Raw genomic sequence first — 13,241 nt, forward strand, 5'->3', positions numbered from 1 at the left:
ACTAGCTGCAACTGCCGACCGCGCCCTACGACGCCGCCGGCTCCGCGGCGATGCACGTGACTAGATCAACAAGCACCGGCAGCCGAGACTACCGGCTGCTGCATGGAACTATCCGTCCGACGCCAACTGGAGGCGGGGCCAGGTCAGCTGGCCGGCGCACGTGACCGGATGAGGGAGGACGCGAGCCGCGGCGCCCGACTGGGCTGAAGTCGGCTGACCCTGATCCGTGGCGGGACCGGCACCGCGCGCGCACCGCGCTTCGAGGCTAGACCGCAGTCTGTTGACTTTTGCCTACGACCAGGCCGGCGAGCGCGAACACGTCGGCGTCCAGCTCGTCGGAGATATAGTACAAGTAGAGCACCCAGTAGACGGCATTGAGCGCGCCAAACAGCAGCGGGAAGGCGATCCGCGCATAGATGTCGACCACCGAGAACCGGTCCTGCAGGTCCTTCTCCGTCAGCCGCTCCAGCTTGGCCATGACGTAGTCGAAGCTCGACTTGGCCTTCTTCTTGCCGAAGAGGGTGGGCATGAGCGAGTCGGTGGTGGGCTCTGCAAGCGGCTGCGGCGCGGCGCCGGCAAACTCTGAGAACTCCATCTGGGCGGCCACCATGTCGTCGGCCTCGGCGGACTGGGCCGAGAGCGATGTCTGGTCGCCGGAGTCGCACGAGGCCTGGCCCAGCAAGCCCATCATCCGCTGCCGGCAGGGGCGGTGTCATCAGGTCCACGGACTCGCACCCAGGAAGCCCATCGCCGCTGCCGGCAGAGGCGAGTGGCATCATGTCCATGGACTCGCACCCAGGGGGCCCATCATCCGCTGCCGGCAGGGGCGACGTCATCACGTCCACGGACTCGCACCCAGGAAGCCCATCATCCGCTACCGGCAGGGGCGAGTGGCATCAGGTCCATGGACTCGCACCCAGGGGCCCATCACCCGCTGCTGACAAGAGGGGAGGTTCAAACAATAGCGGTCTTCGTGCAGACTCGAGTTTGAAGTAGTGTAGCATTGAAATGTTACGCATAGCTGAAATTACTAGTGTTAATTCCGTTGCGAGACTATACCTCCACGTCACGTGTTCTGAATTACGTAAAGCCCGACAGAGAAGTGGTACAGAAACTGACTTCCTTAACACACGTCCGGGCGGCCGGCTGGATACCCTTCGCTCGGGTGAGGGGGTCAATTTGACCCCCCTCCCACCCTGAGATATCTCCAACTAAGAGGGCTAGGGATACCAAATTGGTAGGGAGTGTTGATCTGCATGTGAACTCACTTAGGTCAGAGTTTGAGGTTCCTAGGTCGTGACCTTCGGGTCAAATAGGGCCAAACAAAGTAAAATTATAGGTTGGTTTCCAAAGTGCCCCCAAAACCTTGATACCTGTTTCTAAGCAAAAGGCCACATACTCATTTAAATTCAGTGACCTTGTTTGACTTTTTGAAGGTCACGGTGACCGGAATCATACAAGGCTGATCTGAGTTTTACATTTGAATAAGCGACAAAGATTGCGCTAGGCAGTATGTTCCTAAAAACAAAATGTTGAACTGGGCCATTTTAGGTCAATTACCTATTCTGATCTTTAGGAAGTCCATGGAAGATCACTAATGGGGTTCCTCTTATCAATAAATTTGAAATGAGCGCCAGATACTGTCCCATACAGCAAGCCCTAGAGTAATAAAGCAAGTTGGTTTTAAGCTTGGTCTGACCTTCATACCTGAACTTTGGTCAATGTAATTTGCTCATTCAATTGTTGCGTTACCTAGGAAAGCATCTCAGAGATGTGTGGATTCGTCTAACACTCCGTGGTTGCATCAGATTGAACCATTCTCATCAAATTGACTTCGCTGAAACCATGGCCTGACTTTGACCTACCATAGGTCGGTGACCTTACGAGGGATATGTAAATTTTTGATTCCAAACGATCCGCTATTTAAATTTCTACAGCTATGTAAAATTTAGTGCGGATACGCCGCGCCGTTCTGAAACCATTCAGGAAAAACCTTCGGAGAGGGGGGGGGGCAATTTGACCCTCCATCCAAGCGTGTATCAAATATATTTTGACATAACCGTCCAGATGTGGAGTTGCGAAACCACACGAAGGTCAGGCGGCTTCAACCGAGAAGTTTCGAGTGGCGTGCGCAACTGCATGACTTTTGAACGATCTCGTTCGTTTCGTGCTAGACAGGCATAGGAATATTTTGCAAGTTCTACGGCATCAAGTCCATTTTACAAGTAGCTGCTCTTACATCAAACACAGTGCTAAGTACTTGTCAAGAACCACATCGGCTCTGCGTCCATATCGCAGACGCTCACAGTGCTCGTACGAATGATACGCTCGTATGCGACAACTGGACGTTCAGCAATTACGGACAGGTATAAATTCAGTGCGCATGTGTAGCTACCGACTGGTGCTTATGTTAATTTGATTCGGTCCCTTGCAAAAATTCCTAAAAATCTGCTGCGATTTCCATGCGCGTTGTCCGAAAGATTGAAGAATTGCAGAGAATATTGAAAGAGTTCAATGCAGAATTAATGCCTTCAGACGTGAGTCTAAGGTTATATAGTACAGCAGGCAACCACTTTTTTAAAATTCCTATGCATGGCAAAAAGTTAAAACACCTGTACTGGACACATTGTCTTGACAACAGGCCATACGGTGGCAGGCAGCTTTGCCAAAAACGCCTATTCTTCCGAAAATTTGCTTATTCCAAACTGGCATTCTTTTAAAGATCACTAACGAGGCCATCCATTGAAAAAAGCTTCAAGCAGTATTTGTAAATTACCTCCGGCAGCTTTACGCTCAGTTGGCTTCATTTGAGCCAACACTGTGAAGGTAATGTTATGGCAAGTGTTACAATGTTAGAACATGAAACACCTTCGCGTACCGGTGCTGGTAAGGTCGGGTATCGGTGGTGATGAGATCACGCATCTGGTCGTGCACCGTTAGTGATATGTTCGGTGCATCAGGAGTAATATGGCTGTGCATCGGTAAGGATATGGTCGCGCATCAATATCAACATATGGTCGTGCACCATCAGTGATATGGTCGTTCATCAGAAGCGATATGGTCGTGCACCGATAGTGGTATGGTCGCGTATAAGAAGTGCTATGCTCGCGGATCGGTAGCAATATGTTCGCGGCCAATGAGGCAAATAAATTAGATGACCCAACCAAAAACAGGGTAATGAGCCCAGTCAGCACACGCAACCCTAACTAAATTAATCGCGCTTATAAATATTGGCCACTAAGCACTAACGAGGATAACTATGATGCTTGCCGCAATGTTCGCGTACCTTGTGCCGCTCTGTGTAGAGCCGCTTCAGTTCCTCTAGACTATTCTTCTTATCTTTGAGCCGTTTCTCGATGAAGTTGATCGTAGCAAACTCCACCATAGATGCAAACACGAAGGCAAAACACATAATAACCCACCTGAAAAAGTCCAAAATGGGGTTATTACAGTCGATCCTTAAAAATCGACTACATTGGCTCAGATTTCACTCCCTAGTTGACTTCTAGCCGTCAGCCATACACGATTATAACATCACAATATCTGGGCAGGCATCTCAGTGACGTTATTCTTATTACTATAACCAGGTTGTAAAGGCCAGCGCGTGGCCAATGATGAATGACATTGTTGTTTCGTAAAATGGTATTGTTTGACATTGCCAGCAATGGGCATTACGAAATAGAAGTTCTTCCCACTAACCAGTCAAGTGCGGTAGCATAACTGACTCTGGGCCAGTTGCTCCTGCTGCCAAATCCCAATGTAGTCATAGTTAGCACTGTAGTTACCCCTGTCGAAGAGCACGCGCATGTAAGACATCAAACAGGCTGGCAGTCGGAGCAGGACAATGGATCGATACGATCCTCCAGTCAAATGCCGGTATTGTGTGCAGGCCTTAAGGCTGAGAATAACATTACATTTCTGTACGTTTGGTGCACTGGTCCACGTGTGTTACTTTTGGGAGAGGTACAAGTCGGCCTGTTTCGCCGCGCGTGGTTGTCTGTCTATTTCTGCCATCTCACTACAGATGAGAAGTCACGCATATCATGTAGCGTTCTGAAGCCACGCACCACTACGATGAACCTCAACGAAGCTACCTGAGGTCACTTCTGAGTTATACAGAGAGCCACGCATGCGACAATATCTCAGTTGCGCAATACCGTGCAAAGGGAAAACGCGTCGTCCACTGCCAGTCAGAATTCAGTGGCATCGACAGGCAACCATCCTGAGCGAAGCAGACAGGTCTGACGTGGCAGCATAGGCAATTGCCAGATTGTAATGACATCAGTCAAAGCGGAACGAAGAAGTCATCCTTCACAGAGCATGACACTGGATAGAACGAAGCATCAAAGCATGCCTGACATAGGTTGCATGCAAACACATCAGGAACCTTCAAGTGCAGGCTTGAGCCTCATAGGTTTTGACAACGGAAGGGAAGAAGAAGAAGGAAACAGCAGAAACACCAGAGACTATGTCTAATGTCTATTGTCTAGACTGATGTCTAAATGAATAGAGCCTGCTGCCTTTTCATACTCTTATGGATAGAGGCGATCAGTGCTTTGGAATGTCTACCTTCAAAGAGTTAGACGGACGGGGATGTACTGATGTTAAACATCGGAGTACTTTCATCTTTGTTTTTAATAGGATTTGCTGGCTCTAAGCCCGCCAAGGCCTAGTAGTTCTAAGAAACGAGGTGAATGAATCTGGAATCGTTTCCGTTTTCGGAGTCCGCGTAGAAAGCGGTTTTAAACTGCTAATGTTGTATATTTTAAAACACAATTTTCGATAATTTAATATTGAAACACGTTCAGCCGATGGCCTTGTTCGTAGCTACACAACAAACATCCTTAGGTTATTCTCAGGTTCATGTAACACCTGACCATTATTGGAGAAATAGCTTGTCAAGACGCTGCACGCAAAAACGTTTCTGCGGACAGCACTTCGAATAATTGTTCCATCTGTCCTTACACAACACTTTAAGCGTTCCTAGCAGTTCACAATTATTTTGGTAACCTCATTACCGTTGACGGCTGTGCAAGACCATGGTACCACAAATTCGTTGACAACGGGGCACTGTCCCCTGCATCATCAGGCGTTTACAAACTGCATAACCTTGCTCAGTTTTAAAAGACGCGATGTACTAGTGGGAGTAGTGCAGGCCAGCACGCAGTAAATGTCAGGACTTGCACAATGTCAACATGACCCAAGATGTTGAAGTATTCCGTCCAGTTCCTTCAGTTTGGCTGAAGTCGGCGCAGCTCTGCCGTGAATCTCCATCACCACGTGATTCATGTGCAACTATTAGAAGCGCTTTGAAATGCACGGCAACTTTGACGTTTATGGGTGAGTTAGTCATCCTTAAATAGTTGGATAATTGAATGTAGGCACCATCCAGCGCTCCGGATAGCGACAAATCATGAGTCATGCGAAGGATCCACACTGACACTTCACAACTTTCATGCGACTTTGAGCTAGAAGATCTTCAAATTAAACTTAGGTCGCCTTTCAGTGGCAATGAGCCTCTTGGAGTGCCACAAAGACGAGCCCCGAGCCACGGGGTTTCCCTGAGGCCCACCCTCCCTTCTAAAAGCACAGAGTTACCTTAGGATTCTTGAAATAACATCTTGGTCTTAGCGTGCAAGGCGTGCTGATAGCAGGGTGTGCCATCTCAAAGGTCCAAATAGTTTACCGTGCATGAAACAGGGTATGAGTAAGCTGTTCCAATTAGCCATTCCACAATACACACAGAAGCTTTCAGGTACAAGTCAAAATCGGGGGCTCTATAAAGCACCGCCTCCTGGATAAAAACATCGCAACCATCACTTCGTGTCCTGGTCCGTGGCGAAGCTAACACGGAGCTCATATCGTTGACTTTGCTTCCGATGACCCTTGGCCGTACCGTCTCTTCTCACCGCAAACAAGGATTCGAATGCACCATGACGAGCACTCTCAGCATGCCACGTGGCACGCTCTGATTGGTGGTCGTGAAAAACAACGAACAATGACAGACACCGACCAGTGACCGTGCAGTACACACTGGGTAAGGCTCTGTCCATTTCGATAATCCAAGATGTTTAATAAGACCGTTTTGATGAATGGATTTCTGGAACCAGTTCTCATGCTCAGCAGCGCTTGTTGCATGAGTCCTGACCCCTGCCATCCGATCGTGCCATTCCAAGTGAAGGGCAGAATATGGTGACAAAAGTTTAACGTGCCGCAATGCTCGGCACGGTCTGTTCTGCCCTCTGCCGTCACCTAACCCCTAGTGCGGCCGCTGCCACCGACCGCAGACCATACCTGCTAAGATCAAGTAGCGAACAACTGAAGCGTCTCGAACTCAGCCCGCTACGGATGGGTGGATCGGGAGGCAGGCCCTCGCATTGGCTGCCATTGCCTTTTGTGACTGACCAATCACCATCAGTTACTCAGTGTGATGGACAGGCGGCCCGCGCCGCAGCCTCGGCTTCTGTTTTTGCCGAGAGTGTCACAGGCGCCTCGCTCTGTCACAACATACCCTCTGACCCCGTTCAACTTGAACGTAGAGCACGCCTCGGAGCGGTATGCGCTCTCCGTCGCCACGGAGGCGGCGCACACCTGTGGGCTCGGAGAACAGAGTGGGTCTCAAGGCAGGCCCCGGGGGACGGCAGCGGCTGGCCGGCCGGCGCCAGCTGCTGGCGCTTTCCTCATCCATCGCTGCCTCCTGCTCGACGCGCGGTGCGAGTTTACCGTCCAGACTGTGCCAACAGGGCTTGCCCAGCCGCGCTGGTCAAAGCCTAAGCCCACCGAAAGGTCTTTTTCCAGATAAACGCGTAGAAAATTTCAGCGTGTAATTTTTTCTGCGACAATTTTTGTTTAACCAGCCTGCGCTGTCCAGCCGCGCCCGGAGAGACCGCCTGCGACAGATGTACCAGACGGCCGTCGCTGATGTCTGGCCCGCCACAATATGTGTCTCAACCTGATGTCTAGCCCGCCACAGTATGTATCTCAGCCTGATGACTAGCCCACCACAGTATGTGTCTCAGGCTGATGTCTTGCCCGCCACGGTATGTGTCTCAGGCTGATATCTAGCCTGCCACAGTATGTGTCTCAGGGTGATGTCTAACCCAACACGGCATGAGTCCCAGTCTGATATTTAACCCACCACAGCATGTGTCTCAGGTTGATGTCTAGCCCACCACAGCATGTGTCTCAAGCTGATATTTAACCCACCACGGCATGTGTCTCAGGCTGATGTCTAGTCCACCACAGTATGTGCCTCAGGCTGATGTCTAGTCCGCTACACTGTGTGTCTCAGGCTGATGTCTATCTCGCCACAGTACGTGTCTCAGGCTGATGTCTAGCCCGCCACAGTACGTGTCTCAGGCTGATGTCTAGCCCGCCACAGTACGTGTCTCAGGCTGATGTCTAGCCCGCCACAGGACGTGTCTCGGCAGACGGACGCGCAGGCCAAGACCGCGCACTGCTCAGCCAGGGCGTACGAGCCGGAGCTGTACACTCGCACCGCTGACCAGTCGGCGCAGCGTTCGTGTCTGACGATTGTGGCCGAGTGGTCTAATGACCTGACATGTATTATAGCGGTGCCGATGTCGTGGTTGCGTGTTCGGGCTGTCACACCCCCGGGCTGTTTGTTTGGCAGACACACGCGATGACCTTGGGGACTTTGACAGTGGGTGTTTTTGGAGTGATGGCAACGTCAGTGTATCTAGCACTAGCAAGACGACTTCTCCTTTATGGAACAGGGGTGCAGCCAACATTTTCCTAAGGGGGTGGGGGAGGAAGCGCGATGAGAGCGCATCACACAGATTTTTAACTTTTTATCAAAAGCCATCTATGGTGAATAAAACGAAAAAACCCAGGCCTAGGAAGGGGAAAGACGCCCTCCCCTCCCTGGCTGCGACCTGGTGTAAGATGAGCCAGATGATGGTATATGGGGTTATTATCAGCATCGGATGATGCCTTAATCTAAGCGGCTGGCCACAGTCGCCTTTGGGAGACCATGCAGTCAATCAAGGCATTGGGATATGCTCATTTGCATGTCAAATATTGTATCGGGGCATAATTAAGATTGTTATTAGGTGAATTAGGCAGCCTTTGACCATGTCCGTAAAAATCAGTTAGAACAGTATTTCGCCGTGCGACTTTTCCAAGGCCCGACAGTACTGACGTTCCTCTCAAAGCAAGTCGCTATCCATTTCAAGACCGTTCATCTAACTCACAAATAAATGTAACATCAAGGAAAGATAGCACACAAGTAAACTTCTCTTAATTATAAACACAGCTTATGATCGTTGTTTTTTTCTGAATGAGGGTCTCTAAAATGTGTATCTTAGTTTAAAAGCCCATGCAATTGTCGAACACTTCCTTCAATCGTCGGTGCAAGCCCCAGAGTAGCCCTTTCCGCAGCTTTGCCCATTAAATCTTTGGTTTCGAGCGGACTTGTCAAGCACCAACAAGACGAAAACTGATTTTGCTGCATCAACTGTACGATTGGGTAACATGCTTGTGTTTGTTTTTAATTCTTTACGTAACCGACCGTTACAAAAAGAGTCCTGATAACAGGGAAAAATGAACGCGCCTCACCAGCAAAACCTTTTGAGAGCATTACGTCGCTACACGCTCGCAAGAATTCTCATGGGAGGAGTTATATTCTAGGCATAATTATTTTCTTCTAACAGAAGTCGGCTGTTCAGCGTCGTTGGAAAAGCGCCACCGAGGCGCCGCGTAAGGTAACTGGGCGTGGCAACAGGCGCTAAACGCAAAGCTGGAGGTCGCGCAAGGAACCTCTGCGATGCAAACGGGGCGAAGCTTGATAACGGGAGATCTGGTGCATATTGTCGGGCGGAGACGCTCGTCCTTCAGCTTCCAGTTTTCCAGCATGATCAAATAAGCTAAGGTTGAAACGTCGAGTACTGCCCATACAACCAACGTCTGCACTATAAAGTCGTTTACAAATACATCCTGGTCACTGAAGGTCGATAATTCAACATAAGAACTCCGAACTCATAATACAATTTAGCTCTCAGACAATGCCACCATAGTAGGCACCACCATCTTCTCCCTGAAATGTAGGCTACTGCGGTGGCCTTTAGAGCACGGAGCAATCAGCGTCGTTTAAGAAATACTGCTCCAGCCCGCGAACACGGACATTTGAGGTAAGTGAAGCATAATGATAGGGAAAAACATGATCAACTACATGCCAATGATTCTATTTTGAACGTCCGAAGCATGCCAAAATGAACAACGTTCAACGAACAAAAATCAATAACGTTGTTCAGCTTGATTTGCTTGAGATGCATCAAATATGATCAGTGTACAACGTTCAACGAGCAGCAATCAACATCGTTGTTCATTTTGACTTGTTTAAGATGCATAACATATAATCAGTGACGTACATTTGGCTATGTGCGCTTGTATTGAAATGTCTACCATCATGCCAGAGACTCTCCGCACATAAGATAACTCACACATAATGAAACCCATTATGAAACGCCAGCAGTGACGCATCATTCATTTCATAATCTAACCATCAGTACCAATGCCAATGCGTGACTGGACAGTGAAAAAGCACGGCAGCAGCCTCAGCGTTCCTAACGGTCCATGTATAGGCCGCTCGGGACGCTGCAGCTGGCTGCCGCCTCTGCGGAGTCTGGCAGAACTTGCATCGCCGGCTGCCGCCTCTGCGGAGTCTGGCAGAGCTTGCATCGCTGGCTGCCGCCTCTGCGGAGTCTGGCAGAGCTTGCATCGCTGGCTGCGGCCTCTGCGGAGTCTGGCAGAACTTGCATCGCTGGCTGCCGCCTCTGCGGAGTCCGGCAGAACTTGCATCGCTGGCTGCGGCCTCTGCGGAGTCTGGCAGAACTTGCATCGCTGGCTGCCGCCTCTGCGGAGTTTGGCATCGCTGACTGCGGTCTCTGCGGAGTCTGGCAGAACTTGCACCGCTGGCTGCGACCCCTGCGGATTCTGGCAGCACTCACCGCTGGCTGCTGCCTCTGCGAAGTCTGGCAGCATTCGCGCCGCAGTCGCCATGTAGTCCAAGGTAGGCACGGCGCAGACGAATCCTCACCCGTATCTCTCAGCCAGGAAGGCATCAGCAGGTCCGGGCCTCGGCAGTAGCAGGTAGTCTGTCTCGGCAGCATCAGCGGTCCGGTCAAGTTAGCCAGCCAGTCAGGAAGGCGATGTCGTGATGACTTGGCGCATTACGATTGCATCCTACACACACACTCTGTTGTGAGAAGCAACTGGGTTTGCATTCCGTACAACGTAGCCACTGATTACCAAGACTGTTCAGCACGAAAATCCAATAGCATGGCGTCTGATCTAGTCAGGATCCTATAGAGTCGTTAGATCCGCAACGACTCAATAACGCGTGCCGAAGAATCGAGCGCCTAACAAGTGAAATGTTATCATGTGTACCTACTCACCAGATCGGCAATAATCGCTCTCAAATATCCCCATAATCTTCCGCAAGGAATTCCAAGAAGAGCATTGAGAAGACATCGGAGATGCAACGCATCGACCGATGGAAATGTGAGACGTTTGGGCCTTGTGGCGGCCGCTCGAACATCCCCTAAAATTCTGCCGCCGGCGCCGCCGGCGGCCCAGCCCAGTCCATCCACCGACCCCCTCAAACGTGCCCGCCCGACCGGCCGAATTGTTCGACCACACACTGCCGGCCAGCAATCAATACCAAATGGCGTGTTTCAATTAGAGGCGCCGCCCTCATCGGACTCTTAATCTCGTTTTGCCGGGCGTTATCAGTGAAGCTGGCACGAGCAGAGTGGTGGCGCGGCCGGACCTTGAGTGAGTGCAAACACGACTTGGGGCCCCGATGAACAGCGACGGGCATGTTCCGGGCGGCGTTCTATAGCCCCGGAGTACCCTGCTGTTGTCCCGAGCGAGCCGATGTGAACGGACTGGTCGCCAGGTTATAACAAGCGTGCGCTGCCTTTGGCGTGAGGCTCGGCGCGAAATGAACCAGCTTCGATCGTCAGCAAACTTACTGGATGTTCCTAACAGCAGCGCTGCTACCCAAGAATGCAAGTGGACACTTAGAGCGACGCGCGAGACCTCCTAACACATAACTCTGCTGCGCTGTTGGAGTCTCAGCGAGTGCTGTCGGGCCCCGGCGCCGTCGCTAACCAGCGACTGGTTTTGGCCACTGTAGTCCGTTCGATTCACGTGTTCACTTTGAAGCCGTGCAGCCATCGACATGATTCACGAATTGTTGAGCGTCTGGACTTAATTAACCAATATGAAACACGGGACGTGGAACGTGAAGCATGGAGTATGGAGAGTAAGAGAGAAAGAGAGATAATGGGAGGGAGAGAGGGTGAGACGGACAGAGACGGCGAGAGAGAGAGAGAGAGAGAGAGAGAGAGAGAGAGAGAGAGAGAGAGAGAGAGAGAGAGAGAGAGAGAGAGAGAGAGAGAGAGAGAGAGAGAGAGAGAGAGAGAGAGAGAGAGAGAAAAGAAAATAGAAAAAATAGGCAAAGAGGCCGGCAGAGAAGGGAAGAGAGAGAGAGAGAGAGGCAGAGGAATAAAGAGAAAGACAGAGGGGAGAGGGCAAGAGAGCGGGGCGGACAAGAGAAAAACAGACAGACAAGCAGACCGACAGACAGACAGAGAGGCGGACAACCAGACAGAGAGGCAGACAACCAGACAGTGGGAAGCAGCGCGAAAAAAACAAGTTTAAGAAAAGAGGTTCAACGAACTACATAGACAAGCAACGAGCGTTCTGAACATGCCGACTGAGCGCTGCTGACTCGCGGGCTTCCCGGCACTAAGCCGAGCACACGACCGGCGCCGGACGCGCTGGAGGGATCGTAGCAGCGGACGTGCAGCCACCATAAAACATTGGCTGTTGCGAGTGGACGCGGCTGAACTCACCGAGGTTGACTCGGCCCGGCACGTCACGCTTGGTGATCCAGAAGCTGACCCAGGAGCAGCTGACGATCAGCACACAGGGGATGTACACTTGCAGCAGGAAGTAGCCCGTGAGGCGCTTCAGTTGGAAGTGTACCACCAGCGTGGAGATCTCCTCTGAGGATATCAACGAACAGACCTGACCAGAGCCGTCTCGGCAGGCAGGCGCGCTAGCTCTCGCGGTTTGCTAGCAGGTGAACGTGCCCACCGTTGGTGGCTGCATGCATAAAGGTTAAATGTTAAGGCGCATTATGCAGACGGTCTGTGAACGGTATCATTTTTGGCGCCTGAAATCTTTTGAGCGATTTATATGGAAATTAGCTACTCAACTGTGGCCTCGCGACCATATTACGACAAAAATGCATATGCCATAGATTCACTGGGAATGTTTAATCACATGCAGGCCAGACACCATGTTGAATTGAAGAAAAAGCCGGCACCTCTTGTTCGTCACAACCCATCCTGATTCACGAAATACCTCAGTAAATCGCTACGGAGTTAACAATCCGACATATGACGTCACTGGGTCTGGCGGCCAGCGCTCATTCGAGCCGGTCCCGGATACAGAGAAGGGAGAATTACTCATTCGGGCGTTGTAAAACGCGTCCATGGCCATTTGTGCCATTTGGCGTGATTTGTAGTTGATGTCCATTCCTTTATGAGGCAGTAGAGAGCTGGCCGTTCTTTGTCATGGGTGATGCATCAGCCATTTTCTTCTTCACGATCATCTTCCCATTGTGTACTTTACCTCTTCGGCACAACGTGATGGCTTTGTTGTAAGAGCTGCTGCTGCTGCAGACGCACAGCGTGTAGAGGACGAGAGTGCGGGTAGCCCAATTTAAATAGCAATGTATGTTCCTCGTGCTATGTTATGCTGCATGCCTCATTGGCCCTGCAAAACTCGTTAGCTTTGTAACAAATGGTGGAAACAAACGGAAGTTGAAAGCAAATTTACAAACCCTTTCCATTCTTATAGCTGTTTAGAAAATCAAAGTTCAAAATCATTGACATTGCAGCCAGCAGTTGAATGAGCCTGAGCCAAGGTGCATGGGTATTGATCTGAACACGCGTCAGCCCGATGGCGCGCTCCGTGACAATAACGAGCTCTGCATGTGGTGCTGAATTGCTCCGCTAGAGAGACGAAACTCAGCCCAAAAGCCAGCAATGCACATACCACATATGGACAAGCATGCATCTTTGCGAGGGTCGAAACATAGTTGCTTCTAGCAAATGCAAAGTGCAAAGTGCAAGTGCATAGGTAGTGAAAAACATATTGTAAGCACTCGCTAGATTCCCTCCGAGCGCTGTGCTGCTTGCTTTTCAGCC

The 13,241-nt window shown here is 50.7% G+C and overlaps 1 protein-coding gene across 1 annotated transcript in view; it reads right to left on the reverse strand.

Annotated features, from left to right (window-relative positions):
* Nucleotides 1-265: 265 nt before the first annotated feature.
* Nucleotides 266-13,241, reverse strand: part of LOC119098379 (gamma-aminobutyric acid receptor subunit alpha-6) — a 42,958-nt gene continuing 29,982 nt past the window's right edge. The window contains exons 8-11 of the mRNA XM_037221300.1: nt 11,880-12,032; nt 3,700-3,787; nt 3,287-3,422; nt 266-694 (exon numbers count right to left, since the gene is read on the reverse strand). Of these exons, the coding sequence (XP_037077195.1) occupies nt 266-694; nt 3,287-3,422; nt 3,700-3,787; nt 11,880-12,032 (806 nt within the window). The remainder of the gene's footprint in view (nt 695-3,286; nt 3,423-3,699; nt 3,788-11,879; nt 12,033-13,241) is intronic.

Source organism: Pollicipes pollicipes, unplaced genomic scaffold (assembly GCF_011947565.3).
Source record: "Pollicipes pollicipes isolate AB1234 unplaced genomic scaffold, Ppol_2.1 Scaffold_2555;HRSCAF=2994_pilon_pilon_pilon, whole genome shotgun sequence".
In the NCBI taxonomy this organism is placed as follows: domain Eukaryota; kingdom Metazoa; phylum Arthropoda; class Thecostraca; order Pollicipedomorpha; family Pollicipedidae; genus Pollicipes; species Pollicipes pollicipes.